General features: G+C 37.3%; 1 protein-coding gene across 1 annotated transcript in view; it reads left to right on the top strand.

The window, feature by feature from the left end:
• The window catches only part of STK32C (serine/threonine kinase 32C), a 212335-nt gene that overhangs the window by 119902 nt on the left and 75605 nt on the right, over nucleotides 1-16828 (top strand). Inside the window, exon 2 of the mRNA XM_039337435.1 lies at nucleotides 1257-1312. Coding sequence (XP_039193369.1) covers nucleotides 1257-1312 — 56 coding nt within the window. The remainder of the gene's footprint in view (nucleotides 1-1256; nucleotides 1313-16828) is intronic.

Here is a 16828-nt window from a genome sequence, read left to right as displayed (position 1 = left end):
ATAAATCAAAAGAACAGATGCCAGTGTCCTGTTTTCAAAATGTTGATTTCCTCCTAGCAGTAATAATAATTATATAGACTACTGTGCATTTTATAAAAAACTTCTGTTGCCTCTTTGCAAACAAAAAACAGATGTTGAAATATTGATGATAGGTATTTTTTTCCTTTGAGAAACACTATATGGAAGGTAAGGGGTACAGACAGTGGTGGGATTCAAATATGTGAACAACTGGTTCTCTGTTTGGATGCCGCTTCCAGAAATCCATTCTGGGCCTGGGCAACAAAAAATTAGCTGCCAGTTCTGCCAAACTGGTACGAATGGGCTGAATCCCACCACTGGATACAGACACTAATTCTTTGCCACCATCCAATGCACATATGGATTTTTGCAACTTAGTTCAGCCCTTGCTGAACCTTCTCCTGCTGCTTTGTTTTTTTTTTTGGGGGGGGGAGGGATGCATTATATTTCAGCCTTCCTAGACATCTGCTTTTAAATGCAGGGTGTCCCAGTCTTACTTATAATTTGGACTTAGGGGCTTAGATGCAAACTGTACTGATTCATTTCCAGACTGATAGAGATTCAGATCACAATTGTGTAAAGATGACTCTCTCTAAACTCCTTTGCTAAAAGGCCTACTGGTTAGGCAGTTCATAGGAAGGTAGTTAAAAAGAACATGAATCTGTACCCTACTTTTAGGATATATTGGTTTTAGGTAGCAAATAGTTAAGTTGCTGGAATTCTTGTAGCTCCATCATTTTTATAGCATTAAATCTTGCTAAATAAGATTCTATATGAGACCCTGCCTGGAAAGGAATACTTTTGATTGTGGGCTGACATCAAAGTATTTTAATCAGTGAACATTACAAGATTTGTGATACACTGCATGTATGCTAAAGGTGAAGGAAAAGAGACAGCCTACTGTATATACGCAAGGTTTCTGATCATATAGTTCTAAATCTGTAGGTAGTCTGTGCATCCACAGCATTTTTTTTCTCCTTTTCATCCCAGTGTGCATTTATCTTCAAAGCATGGATGGCAGGACTAAATCAGGGAAACCCACATCGTTTATACGCAATAATAGACTACATGAGAGAGAAGGTCCAAACACAGATAGTTAAATAAGGAGCATGAAACAATTGTTTAAAAAAATAACTTTCTATAATAGTTGTTTCCTATGTCATTGCCATTCTTCTATAAAATACATTGACAGAGGAATAAGAAGAAATGACAGATTTTGTTTTGTTTTGTTTTTATAGTGAACTTTGATCACTTCCAGATTCTTCGAGCAATTGGAAAAGGAAGCTTTGGCAAGGTAAGGAAACATTGCAGTTGGAATTGGATGGAGATCAAGTGCTACACAGTGAAGAAACAAAATAGCCTTTGCTTTTGTTAGAAAGCATGTGCGTTTTTTATCCTAATTCCCTGATAATTGGACTTTGAGTAAACATGCACAGGATTACATTCCATAGTATGAAATCTTCGTAGAAGTCCTACAGATTTGGTATCTTTTGGCTTTGATAGTATTATCTTCTGATCCTTTCAGCAAAATTCCAAATTTGTATGCATAGATTCATTTAGAAAAGTTATGTAGGTTGCATTTAAACATTTTGATTTGACAAGCTTTTCTCTTTTTTAAATCTTCTAGTATATTTGAAATGTATATCTTAGTCATCTCTTAATCCAAAAGTAATAAAGATTAAGTAAGTAAAAGTGTCTTAGAATGAGTTGAGTCTCAACCTATTACCCAGTGACCGAATAATCTATTATGGCTGCTATGTGTGAGCCGTTATTTCCATTATGATGTGCAACCTTTAAAACAGTGCCTGATAAAGGTGCTAATAAAATTCTGTCTGTAGATTCAAGCATGTGTCACAGTGCTCACCATTTCTACATATTAAGCATTCACTGTGGTTCTAAAGTGTTTGAAGCATCAATTCTTTATTTGATAGACATATGTAGGAAAAGCAGATTTTCAGCGTTCTCAAGCCAAAAACATAAAGAGAAAGCTACAAACATGTCATAAAGGACAGTGACAAGACACTTTATTTCATCCATGTATAACTGATTAACAACTACACTTTCCACTGTAAGTGGAGCTGTTGATCACCTTCTCAGTGTAACTGTTGTTTGGTTCTGAAAACATGAAGCATTGTAATTTTTTAAATTATCTGTCAACTTAAATGAAGAAATTGTACAAAGTCTTAAGTCTACTTTAAAACAAAACATATACGATACTGTTGTAAATGCAGTTTGGTGTGTCAGGGTAATACAGCACTACCCATTGTGGAAAGATGGTCTGTTAGAGAGTTACCTACAGGAATCTAACTTGCAAATGTAGGAAGCAAGAAGTTAGGTTTGATAATTCTTTAGCCTGTTTCATCAGATATTCTTATATTTATTTAGTATGGAAATAATTATCAAAGACACTGGATAGTACAGTGGATATCTCAATGTAAATTCCAACTGGTAATCACAGGCAATACTGCATAATAATAGTAATAGAATAGAATTCCAAGACTTAGGCTTATGATGTCTGCTTTTTTCTTTCTTTCTGTGTAACCTCTAAATTATGCGAAATAAAGCTAGCTGCAACACTTACTTGTATACCTTAAGAATGTAGAAAGCTGAATCTCAGAATTTACTTTGAAAACTAAAACTGAATAGTTTTTTATATGAAAAAACAAGTTTTGCCTGCTTTTTTTTCTTATGGTTTTGTTTCTTTCTGCACTATAATTTAGATAAGAAGGAAGCAATTTTTTGACTTGCATTATACAGTTGGGTCTTAGAAATCATTCCCATTCTCTATCTATAATCCACTGCATCTTCTAGTACAGGGGTCCCCAACTCCCAGTCCGTGGACCAGTACCGGGCCATGGCATGCCAGCAACCATCTGCACAAACAAGGAAAGCCCCACCCACAGGATGCAGGCAGCACACAAAACCATGCCCCCTCCAGTCCATGGAAAAACTTCTCTCCATGTAACCCGTCCCTGTTGCCCAAAAGGTTGGGGTCCTCTGTACTAGTACATACAGATGGAGCAATAGCATTTAGACTTATATACCAATTCCCAATGCTTTACAATCTTCTCTAAGCGGTTTATAGATTCAGCATATTGCCCCCAACAATCTGGGTTCTCATTTTACTGACCTCAGAAGGATGGAAGGCTGAGTCAACCTTGAGCCAGTCAGAATTGAACTGGTGGCAGTTGGCAGAATTAGCCTGTAATACTGCATCCTAACCACTGTGCCACCATGGTTCTCTTTGCATAATATAATTTCTTTGCATAATAGCAACCTCTTTTATACTGTACATGTGATGTTAGCATTACAATTAAATATTCAAACCAGGAGTGGAGTTGTGCCCATAATATTGCTCCTGAGATGTTGTCTTTCCTTATTATCTTTGGAGCCTTGCTGGAACAGACTCAGGGTGTCTGCAAGTATAGTTGAATACACTGGTTCCCATGCCATTATGTGCTTGAACATCTGTTTTGGGTTAAAAAAGAGAGAGAGAGAGGAGGGACTAGAATCTGAAAGATGCTATGCTGTCTTTCTCCTATTCTTTTTATTTTTTTGATTATACTTCTATTGGAAGAAAATTTTGTTTCCTGGCCTAAATAATTTCTGTCCTACTGCTTTCCATGGAAGTAATTAAGAGAGACAATAGAAGAGATCTAAAAGAAGTTGGACAAATTATCTTGCCTCTCCATAATTAGAAAGTTGTGAAGTTAGAACACTTTGCTGACATGCATTGTACTTTGTAAGCTAAAATAAGAGCGATGTGTCCTTTATTAATTTTGAGAATACAGGTAGTTCTAGACTTACAACAGTTTGTTTAATTAAAACAGCACTGAAAAAAATGCCTTATGACAATTTTTCATACCCTTGCAGCATCCCCATGGTCATCTGATCAAAATTCAGATGCTCGGCAACTGACGTATGATGGTTACAATGTCACGAGGTCATGTGATCATCTTTGTGATCTTCATGTAACAACTATGTTACTAATTTAACTGCAGTGATTCAATATTAGTGAAAATATATTTGTGAAGTGCAGAGAGAACATTTGCTATGACTGTGCATCTCTCCAGTTCATTGTGTAGTTAACATATTCAGCTGTAAGTCATTAGTAATTAGTCATGAAGTGAAGAGTCATCCAAGTATTGTGTGATTCACCAGTAACTTCCACTAATTTCATAATTTAAAACTGAAACATGAGAAGATTTTGTATGAGCTCAGTGGAGAATGGCTTTTTCAAGAAAAGAAGACACATTTCTAATATGATTTATGGCTCAGAAGTATCTGTCTGTCTCTATCTCTATCTATCTATCTATCTATCTATCTATCTATCTATCTATCTATCTATCTATCTATCTGCATATCTCTTGTATAAGGTGACCTTGGGTATCTCACAGATTATAAAACAAATCGAAAAATAATTAAAATATATTAAATCTATGCAGATTAAAATTTTGAAAACTATCGTGGTACCTTGGTACTCAACTGCTTTGAAACTCATCAAATTTGTTATTCAATGCATTTTGACATGGAACTTTAGTTCCAGTGCCCATCATTTGTTTGATACTCAATGGACAAGCTAGAACTTGTCGTTGTCAGCTGCCTTGTGACTCGCTTATTCCTTATGGGAAAAATTTGTTTGGTACTCATCATTTTTGGTACTCACTATGCCTCCCCAAAAAAATTAACAATGAGTACTGAGGTACCACTGTATATAGTGGTATTGCATAGAAACCAAAATTAAGAGATGGATGGCACAGGATCCCATCAACCATATTCAACTCAAGTCAACCCGCAAAGCCAAATGTTAGTGCCTTCCAGAAGGCCAAAAGGGAGGGGGCAATTCTCACTCCCAGTGGCAGACTGTTTCACCGGGGGGGGGGGGCAGAGTGGAAAAGTCTCTTCTCCTTGACTCGCCTGCTGGAATTCCTTAGCAGATGGGATCCATTGTAAGGCTCTTCTGCTGGCATGAGTGGGGCAGGTTTATCTTGGTTGTGGAGACTTAACTCTTCAGATACCCTTATTGCTTAGTTTTAATAATTTTAAATGAAAATGACAAAATTTATGTAAATGCATCAACATCTACACTATAAACATATACTAAATACAATCAGTTAAAAGATATCCTTGAATTGAAATACATTTCTGTCATCACTCCCAAAATGTATATTTGCTTTCCCTTTTCACACTAGTTTATGATAATTTCACATTAAGTGGGAAAAAAAACAAAGGTCCTCTTTTTACATGTTAAGAAATTACCCAACATTATGGTACTATTGTTGACATTTCAGTCATTGTGAAGTAAGATTATGCAGAAATTTGAAAAAACAGCTCTGGAAAATGTTTCTAAAAATGCTATAACTAGTTCAACAAACTTAAGCTATGAAGAAAAAAATTAAATCTGTTTACATTATAATCCTACTTACATTTATTATTAGATCCAATTGAGAGAAGTTTTTTTTTAAATCATGCTGAAAAATAAAATTGAGTTAAGTAATCCATTCATACCAGTATGATATAAACAAAACTAGATATGTGATGGATTTCTTGTTTTGTTTATACAAAAAATCCATTTTTTTGCCTATAATTTTTGGAAGATTGAGAAGACATTCTGTGTCTAATTAATAATTAATAATTGAGCCATAGTGGAAAAATTCAGGCCTCCTTTATTTATAAGTCATTTAGAGGTGCTGCATGTAGGTAATATGCACACACAAACACACACATACGCGTGCGCGCGCGCGCACACACACACACACACTTTTACACAGAGAGAAAAATTTATTTTTCCTCCGTAAACCCAATAATGGGGCTAGTGGTGTTGATTTATCCAGCAGAATATAAATAGATTTCAATAGACTTTGCATCTACTTTCTCACGCTTCTGTTCAGAGAAGTTTGGAAAAGATCTCATATGAAGCAAAATGGGAACTAAGCAGGTTTGGATTTCATTGCTATTCACCTAGCAATCTAATTGTATTGTTTTTAAAGATTAAAGTATAAATTGTAATATATTTGTGTCTTAATTGATATTTATGTTGGATTTAATAAAAGATGTGAGATAACATGGAAAGATTATTCCAGTATGGAACTATCTCATATTTGCTTCTAGACTGAGTTAGGACATGCCTGTTTGAAGCATAGTGATAGTGATGATATCCCTGGCTCACCTATATTGTTTGCTTCATTGCCACAAAACAGTATAATTAAATATTTTAATTGTAGGAGAACTATGTTATAAATTACTGACAAAGACCAATGAAATTCTTCATAGTTATGACAACTTGCATAATCATGAATTCTGCATAATCATGACAACCAAATTCAGTGTGTGTGTAGTGGGGCTATTCAGCACTTTGAACTTGAAAGGAAGGAAAGAAGTTGATTGAGAACATGTGGGGATGCTGAGTAAACTCCTAAAAGTAGAAGGATCTTTTAACCATGCATTTTAACAGGGGCGTGAAGCCTTTTTATATCCTCTTTAGACATGCATACATAGATAGTATCAGTTCCTGCTACAGGCCCCAGAAAAATGACAATGTACATAATGACATCCGCAATACAAACCTCTTTCTTACATGCTTGCTTTTCAATGTCTGATGCAAATTCAGAAGTAGCTATATTTGCATTATTTTGAAATTTTGTAGCCCTGTTTGCACCGCAGTGGATACAGTGGATACACAAACATTCTGCTCTTTTTATTTTCTATTACTTCATCTTCTTTCAACAATCTGTAGAGCATTCTTAAGATGGAAATGCTCTATTTGAAAGCCCACCTGCGATGGTCTTGTAGAACCAGATGTTTATTAGATGCATATTTTGCTGGAGGATAACTTATATACAGTTGGTATCTTGACCTTGCTATTCTTTCCTTTCTTCTCTGATGCTTGCACCTACACAATGTGTTTTGTATGTTTATGTGTGTGCCTGTTTATGATTGACGGGGTGAAAGAGAGAGATGTCTTTCTGATCAGATATTTGACAAAAATACTGAAACAGATTTTTCCGGCACTTCTCTATCTTCCTAAGATTGGAACAGAAGTGGCAGGCAAGTAGAAGTAACTGCTATCCTGCAGGTTGAGGCTCAAAAGCTGTTTAATTTGGACCCTTCCTGTTTCAGGCAATTAACAGTAAATTGAACAATCTAAGTACAGAATGAAACAGGTTCTGCATTTACATTGTGATTCAATAAGTCTGCTTCCAGTTTTTATGACATGCTGTTGTGAATCCAGAAAGCCTCCTGCACAAATGGAATTACCTTCTATCCTAGAAACATCATCTTGGATATGGCACCCTGTTTCATGGTCCATATAACAAGCTTACATCTGAATAGGCGTTCGCAGCATTGCATCAATGGTAATCACTTAAAACAAACCCCCAATTGTTTTAAGCCTGTGGATAGGATGTCTTTTATTTTATTTTGATTGGAAAGATGGCAAACGGTTGCAGGAGACTAGAGGGCAGTCACAGGGCAGGGAAAAAATTCAGGGGAATTGGAGGTTGGTCTGGGAAACCTAGAAGAAGGCTTGCACTGCAACATTTCCAAAGACTGGAATTTCTTGCTAGTTTTCTTTCTTCCACAAACTGGTAATGGGATTGCTGGATTTGGCGATTACAAAAAAAAAAAAAAGGAGAGTTCATTTCCCCTTTAGGGAATACACTTTCTTCCCTTGATAATTTTAAGATGTGTCTATGTTCCTGAATATCTTGACTGAGAAGGGGTAGCCAACCTTGCCACACATTTCTAAATGTATGTACTCTATACCAGGGTTCCCAGCCCCCGGGCTGTGGCTTACTACTGGGCTATGAGCCCTTTGCAACTGGGCCATGGAAGTGACGAGTGAGCAAAAGCTCCATTTGCACGAGCGAGCACAATCTCCATTTGCACAAGGGAGCTACATGTTCCATTTGTGCGAGCATGCTTGACTGCCACTTACGCGGAGACATTTCCTTTGCCTCCCCCCAGTCAGTGTGCAAAGCTGGAAAGGTTAGGGAGCTCTGCTCTGTGCAGCTGATTCTGTCTCATGTAGATGCAACTCTAAATCTTCATTTATATAAATAATATAGCATGCAGGTATTTGTGTGTGACATAAAACCTATGCTTTCTGTATGCAGGTAGAAAGAACATGTCACCATCCTTTAATTAGTGCTTCCTTTCAAATTTTATTTATTTTTGGGTGTCAGGTATATTGTAACATCTGTTTTGCTGGATAATGAGATCTGAATTGGTTAGGTTTATTGCTATGCGTAAGTATGACAGATGTGAAATAATAATATACATACCTACTGTATGTAGAAATATTCGAGGCAGAGGAGGACATAAGTTGCTTTGCTGAAATGTGGTATAAACAAATAGTGATAAAATTCATTTTAGAATAGCCCCATGGTGAGATAGGTGGCAAATAAATTTAATAATAATTTTGGATTTATCACTAAATGATGAGTACTGTTAAATTTATTTTTCATATGATCCTATTTCTAAATATATTTATTTATTTTTATTATTTTATTAGATTTTCACCCCCAAAATTACTTTAGGCAACTCACAGTATCAAATAATAAGATAAAACACAGTTCAATATAAATAAGCAAGATAGTATCCACCCAATCAATGCAATACATGTAGAGAAACTCCACCCTGCTGCAAGGCTCAGGAGAACAATCAGGTTTTGAAGGCCTCAAAAAACACAATCAGAGTGGGAAACCACAGAGATTTCTAGAGATTGTGTTTAAAGGGCAGGCACTACAACAGAGAATGTATGCTTACTGGATCCTTACAGATGATCTTAACTAAAGGAACCTAAAGCATGTAAATTCTGCCACCTCTTACCGGCCCAGATAGAAAGCATGGGAGATATCCCAAAGATGCTTTCACAAGGCAACTGGACTTTCTTGTTTTTCTTTGAAGGCATTTTGCTTGTCATCCAAGAAGTTTCTTCAGTTCTGGGAGATAGGTACTCTCTCAAGTAACTTGGTTGTATGCCATATAGGGTGAAAGAACCAGTGCAACTCATGAAGTGGAGGTGCCCCAAGGGCCCACTTAGGGATGCCCATTGCTGCTTGTGTTACAACATTCTTGATTGGTTAAAGCTTCCAAATGGTTTTTAAAGGCAGCCCCATTTGCAGCACATTGCAATAGTTCAGTTGTGAGGTGACCAGTGTGTGAGGGACTGCCGGAAAAGCATCCAGATCCAGGAGGAGAAACAAGTTGCACATAAGATCAAGCCATGCAAAGCTACAGCTGCTACCTGCTCTTTGTGCAGGATCTAAGAGTCCAAAATGACCTCCAGAGAAATGGGGAAACTCCCTGATCTGGGAGATTCTAATATCCATAGCCACTAGTCTTGATAGGAGTAAGTCAAATCAATTTCTCCCATTTTTTTCTAAAGAAGTGTTAATTTGAAAATACTTCTGCTGATCTGAACGATATAGTCTGTCAGCCTCTTGATTTATTGACTTCTACAAAGATCTGTGCTTTTTCTGGTGCATTTACCTCCACATCTTAACTGAAAAGCATCATTTTTCTTCATGATGGAATAAGCAATATTTCTAAGGAAAGACTGGTGCTTTCTCCAAATATTTTATAGGGGTTTTGTTTTAGCTATCATTGAAATATCTGATCTTTTTATCAGTAATTTTCAGAGTTTGTTATGAATCAATAGAAATTCCTGACGGTGAAAGTATTTTACAAACACTTTTACAGTTTCCACAACCTTAGGACCACAGTGGACCTTGTATTTGTAGTAATTGCTTGGGGTTTAAGCAGGAGATTACCCCTCCTTACCTGATAATATTGCCATATTATCTATATTGCCAGGCTATATAGAAAAAGCGAGCAAGAAAATAAAATATTAACATAGCCAATCATCCCGCAGTAATGCATTTCTAAGCTCTAGTCTTTCATATAGAAGGTAGAGGTAGATATTTTCAAAAGATTAATAGACACCGTATAACAATCTCTCTTGGCCTCCAAACACTATATCAGTCAACTTTGATTGTTAGTGCCTATTACCAATCTCATCTTCACTCCATCTTATATTTTCTCCAACTCTCCTGGTTATGTCTAGATACCATATAATTTCATTTCCCCAGGTTTTTCTGTATTAAAGAAGAATTTAAAAAGGATGAAAGAACATTATTTTAAATAAAGGGAGTTGTGCCATAGCTATGTAATGTATCAGGCAAAGGGATAAGAGTCAGAACATTTGAAACCTATCTGATACTTGTCAGAGCAATAAATTCTACAGCACTGATGTAGTTTCTGGCCTCCTGTTTTATGGATTCGTTGAAAATGGTACCTTTCCCTTCTCTCATTTGTGAATTGCTTTCTCAATGATAAATGTTGAATTTGTAAAACTTAAATGTCCTTTCCAACTATCTAATTGACACTGGGTCTTTAGAGTTCAACTTTTGAAATTTAGAAAATGTTAGTATTTTCAGAATGGTGTATATGTGATTACAAATGCCATATGAACAAGCTTGAAAGGAGCTGTTTGAACTGTCCTACAGATGCATTCGCATTCTTTCTTTTGTATGTTCAGAAACTATCATTCATGTTACATTATTGATGAACAGAGCTTCACATAAGGAAGAAACCATAGTCCTAATAGGGTTGCTACTGAATTCCATGAATGCATGAAGAGTAGCCCCTTCAGAGGGATTTTGGGGTGACACAGGGAAGACAACATTGGCAACAAAGGGCATGGCCATTAGAGGCTATAATTTGCCTTCTTCATGTAATCTTCAGAGCATGAATCCTTTCAGTAGAAAATTCCTGACATTTCAGCTATCCCAGTAGAAAAACAAATATTAATATTCAAAGGATCCTCCCTCCCCTCCCCCCTCCTCCCTTCTCTATAATCATATGTGGATCTTTAATCAATATTTGAGAATTTTAAATGATCCAGGTTGAACATTTTAAATAAGGTAGTATGTCATCAGTTCCCAATATTTCTTTCTTTTTTCCATCTTGCTACATTGTTATTGAAAATCTTTGAAAACCACTATATAAGTCAGGTATTGATAAGAGAATAACCTGCACTTTCACAGCATGTATGACTCATCAGATGGTCTCTACAGGAACTGAAAATAAAATGTACTTTAAACAAAAAATTGAACAGCCAAATTTCATGAGATTACGACATCATACAGGATTCTGTGTTTTCACTTGAAATCATACGCTTTGAGCAAGTCACCCAAATCTTGCAAGATTTTAGGGGATATTTCTAAAATCTTGCAAAAAATTAGCAGTTTTAAAAGATTTTGGCCACTTAAAAATAATCTTAAGTTGTTTCCTTCAGCAAGAACCACCTGCAGTACCAAAACAAACCCTCAGTGGTTTGTGAACCATAAATTCAAAAACTTTGGTTGGTAAGAAAATACAATACAGTTAACAAATAACTAGCTGAAACCAGTTACAAAATAAATTACTTTTGTGGCCCAAAGGCTTATCTAGCAAACAGTATCATTAAATTTATAGACAGAAAATCACCATCAAGGGGGCATTTTCTCAACTTTCTGCTGAATTTGCTTCAAAAGTTTGCAAGTTACAGATTTTATTCACTAAGGAATGTAAATCATCATGCCACATCTGGTGATACACCAAAGTGTGCCAAACCCGTAATTTGATTCTTTAAATCAGGGACAGCCAATAATCTTTAAAATAAGAAAGGGATCAGTGGAGTCTGGAACAACTATTTGAATCCAGTTCAATTCCACATAGACCAATCCATTCTAGACATTCAGAGTTTATCAGGGAAGGTATATTTTTTTAAACCTTAAGTCAATTATCAGACCCATAATCCTGCAAAAACCAAAAGCACTAATAGCCAGGGCTTTCAAGGGCAGAAAAGATGAAAGAGGCCTAAAATATCTGTTGGTGAAGTCCTGAAATGCCAAATTATTCATCTGTCCTATAGGGCCAATTTTTCACCATTACTCTTTAATTATCCATTGTTTTTAAAAGCAGCAAGAATCACTGTAATGGGGAAGGGAATTTAGGAAGGAGGGTGAAATGTGCCTCTTCTTCTTTTGATACCTACAATTTAGGCATTCTCTGCATTTTCAAGCTATTTGAAGGTAGGGTTGCTAGGGCACTTTCTGGAAAACTATCCTCCTTCTATCCTCTCTCTCTCTTAAAACAGCCTTTGCAGCTGGAAAGGAGGATGCAGCTGCATACCCAGCTTGTTTGTTCCTCTGGCCTATCCCATCTCACAGATCTGTAGGAAGATTAATAATGTGTCGTGTTAAGGCAACCTATGGCAAGGGAGGCAAAGGAGCAAGTAAAGGCTTTTTCCTCTGTTTTCCTCCCTCAGGAATATTACAGAGAATCCCCTGTTCACTGTCATGAGATAGCAACTGCTTTCAATAGAACAGTACTAACCAAACAGTTTCCCTTTGCACTGCTTGTAGACAGCAGTTTAATGGCAATCGAAGTTACGCAGAGCCACATGTATTAACTGGGATATTTATCATATAATTTGCACTTTTGTTATTGATATAAGAAAAGACTCCGGTGGAGAGATTCCTTAAGCCTTTCTCCCTGGCTCCATTTAGAATGTCTGCTTCCTTCACATCTATTAATTATAATGGAAATAAAGTTCAGAGCTGCAGTATTTACTAAAAAGTTGTGATAGTGTTTTTCCCCTGAGTTTTATGTGATCACATTTCAGTCTAGTCTCATATACTTAATGCCAAAATATTATTCAGTCCTGTTCATGATAACAGGACCTGCGATATGGTCCAAGTGAGGGGAAAATATATATTTTTTTCTATCCCCAGCTTGGCCTAATACTTTGTGGCAACTTCCAGCAGCTTAGCACCTGTTTGGCTGTTGGATAAACTGAAAGGGGAAAAAGGGTGTCAAACTACAACTCCTCTCCTGGGGCAAGGGCTGAATTTGTGCCGGAAATTATACAGTAGCGCAAACTGAAAAATCAAAGCAAAACGTAACTTGGAACTTGGCTTTTATTGCCTTTTTGTCTGGCTTGCTAGTAGTGAGGGTTAACATAATATTGTAAAGCGTAAAATGTTGTTAAATAATTTACAGTAGAAAAGTAAAGTGAAACTTCAGATGCAGTACATGATATATAGCAGGCATGTCAAACTGCTGGCCCACGGGCTGGATGCGTCATGCCAAAACCGTGCCCACCCCATTGCCAGCAATGGGGGGAAAGTCGTGATACATTGTGCAATGTCATATGACACCGTGAATTTGACATGCCTGATATACAGTGTATAGCAATCAGCAGACTAGAATCAAGAATGCTTCAAGGCCCTTGGTAGAGAGTGAATTTGGATAAAGAAGAAGAAAATGGTGGCTAATTGCCTTAGATTGATTTATTGATTAAAAGCCTTCCCTCTACTCTGGTTCTCCAGATGTGTTGAGTATAAACCCTGTAATATTTCATCCTCAAACTTATTTTGGGTTCCAAGTCAGAGAAAACTCATCCATTCTATTATTTGGAAATAAACCTCATCAGTCCAATTTTATTCAATGGGTAGCTACAGGAAAAAGATGAAAACCTTATCCCTCAGATTATTGTGATAATTTTAATTCATACTTAGTTGCCTGAAATTACTTGTTCATGAAGTTCAGCGAAGCGCATTATTTATACATCAAGACTTGAACACCAGTACAAACAGCACCTTGGACAGCATCACATTTTCAGCAGAAAGTCTTACAAGTTCTTTCCTTCCTTCCTTCCTTCCTTCCTTCCTTCCTTCCTTCCTTCCTTCCTTCCTTCCTTTCTCCCTCCCTCCCTCCCTCCCTCCCTCCCTCCCTCCCTCCCTCCCCTGTTCTGTTGTTTTCTCCTTTCTTCTAACTGCCCATTGAAAGCAGGTAATAAAATCGAGTAGATTAAGCATGAGGTCAGGCTGAAATGAGTTAAGGACTGCTATTTCAGAGAAAAACTCTATTTAAATGCAATTCAGTCCATTTCATATGGGGCTTTTTATATGCTGGAGAAGTTTGGAAGAAGAGAGGAGGCATACCATTGATATCTGTACCAGTTTGAATTTTTTTTTTTTTTAAAGAAAATGGCTGGAACAAGGTTTATTATACTTGCCAATCAGTTAAAAAAAAAAAAACACCCAAGGACAGAGAAAAAGAAAACAAAGGCTTTCTACAAAGAACAGTTTTAAAGAAGTAGGGGTTTTTTTTAAATGAAAAGTTGCAGGAGGAAGAACAATTCTTATTTTAAAATGTTTTTCATTGGTTGGTCTTACTCCTGGCATGTTTCCCAAATGACTTGTTTTCTTTGAAGAAGGGCAAGCAAAAATTTTATAATGCTGTCTTAGGTCACCCATTCAAATTCAGTCTAAGGACAAAACAACATAGAAAAGTAATAAGCTGTTTTATACCGAGTCAGATCATGGATAAGTCTAGTTGTATTGTCTAAATGACATTTCCATTGCTATCCTAAAGTTGTATCTTTTGCATGCATCCTTTCAGGAAGCTACACTTATACAAGTAAGGAAAAAGTAAACTCAGTAAAGGGCAGTGGCATGGGGAGGGGGTGGGTCATGGACCCTTTATGATAGAGCATGTTATGGATGTTCTTCCATAGAGGCTACCTCTAAGATAGCTGAAGATAGGTTGTTAGAAGATATTGCAAATGCAACATACCGATATCCTATTAATTTATTTTAATTAGAGGGCTTGCCAGATACCAACGGAAGTGTTTGTTAACCCACTAGTGACCAAATCCTGTCCTGATCAAGAGACTTATTATGATTTTTCAGTGGCTTGAATACTGGGGGCTAAGCCACATTTCATTTCCAAGCCCAAAAAATGTAATTTCTTTTATCACAGCATTGATATAACCTGGAAGCTATATCCATTATCTATTCGTATCCTGGAAACGGAATTACTTGTTCACCCTCAGCAGGTTTCCCACCAGAGCAGTTATGAAATGAAATGTTCATTAGCGATACAGCATGGAAGAGCCTGGGTGATGGCAAACTGAAGTGCGTGTCGGCAAACTGAAGTGCGTGTCTTGCAAAACAAAACAAACTCTTTCTTCTCACATGAGTGTTTATCTGCCTATTTCATCCTATTTCATGATGAGCTTTATTGGAACTTTTTTCCCTGCCTTTTCATCCAGAAACATAACAATATGATCTATTAGGTGTGTGGATTGACCAATTCAACTTCATTTTTCATTTCAAATTCCCAGATCCATCCATAAGTTCAGGAAAGATTCAGGTTTTACTGGCAGGTAAGTTGCTATCAAGTCTTGTTTGGCTGCTAATTGATAAAACCATTGCATATTTCTCATGGCAAGAAAGAGAAGCAGCAAACTCCAAGGTATTAGTCTTTATCTGAGAAAAATATGAAAGGATTAGGATGACCCTATTTTAAGACTTCAATACATAGGAAAAAGTAGGAATGTTTCAATTGTAAATGTCATTAAAATCTTATTAAAAATTAAGAGTCTGTTCAAGTCTCAGCTCTGACTGATGTTGGCAAAGTATTAAGAGCCCAATCTTGTTTTATGCTGCCGTTCTTTCTTAAAATGATGGGTAATAAATCTTTTTATATTTGGGGAAAATAATGCTGTAGATCAAATGCCAGCATGAGCCGTGTCTCTTATACGATTCCCATTTCTCATTGGAAGGAGGAGTAATTAGAGGAATGCCAGACATACCCAAGTGGAAACCACAGTCATTTAAAAAAAGGATCTTTAGCTTTTAGTCCTGATGTACAGTTGGGACAGTGACTGAAATGTTAAGATAGTATGTAGAAACCACTAAATAAACTCTGCATCAAAGTCTTTTGCATTAAAATAAAATAAAAAGCAATGTATAGAGCTCACCCATACAGCCACTTTTATTACCTTTTCTTCTAACCTGGATCTGGGAAGTACTCTCAGTTTTCTAAATCCTGCTGCATCCAGAAAAGGACAGTGCTGTTTTGCTGGCCATAGAAATATGCCATGTTACACTGTAAGGGCAGATTTGGACCTCCTGGCTCAAATTCAGGAAGAACTGCCATCAATCAGAGAAGAGTGCCAGGTGATTCTAGTGCAGGGGTGTCAAACTGCTGGCCTACGGGCTGGATACATCCGGAAGCAGCGCCCATGCCATTGCCGGCAATGGCAAAACCTGCCCGATATGTTGCACGATGTCACGTGTTGTCGCGAGTTTGACATGTCTGTTCTAGTGTGTTCTGTTTATTTCCAAAGCACAACAGCTGATTGACCAATGCAGGTGCCATCATGAATTTTTTTGATTCCCTGTGTATGCCACTGACGAGGCCGTATAGATGGGGTCATTGGTAATTATCTAATTGGCCTTTCATACTATATTGTATATAGAATAGAATCCACTGCACATTAAGTGCTGATGAAATTACAGGTAATTCTCAAGTTATGAATGTAATGGAGACTGCCAATTACACTCGTAACCCGAGTGTAATCATGCAAACTTGAATGTGATCGCTCACTGTTTTTGCCCACGCATTCGCTACCGAATACATGAGGTACCTCACGGTAGGGGAGGCCATGGGGGGCCTAGTGTTTCCAACCACGCTAGGCCTCTTCCGATCCACTGAGATATCTCATGCTTCCCCCTTTCCCCCATCCTGTCCAACTGGGTCACTTATCTTACATAGATCTCAATGATCAAGGGAGCTGTCTCCTCTCCAGCCTCTCTGCCGCCATTTTGCCTTGACGGAAGGATTGCCGAGGCCTGCAGGGACAAGAAATTGTGTCCCTATAGGCTCTGGTCATCTTTGCAAAAAACTTTTGCTGTTGAGAACGAAGGCCGGGAGGGGTGTGTGAGCCCCTCCCAGCCTCCATTCTTGGCAAAGG

Source organism: Crotalus tigris, unplaced genomic scaffold, assembly GCF_016545835.1.
Source record: "Crotalus tigris isolate CLP2741 ecotype Arizona unplaced genomic scaffold, ASM1654583v1 scf7180000017678.2327064, whole genome shotgun sequence".
Classification (NCBI taxonomy): domain Eukaryota; kingdom Metazoa; phylum Chordata; class Lepidosauria; order Squamata; family Viperidae; genus Crotalus; species Crotalus tigris.
The sequence above is the reverse complement of the archived record's forward strand: the minus strand, read 5'-3'. Positions and strand labels throughout refer to the sequence as shown.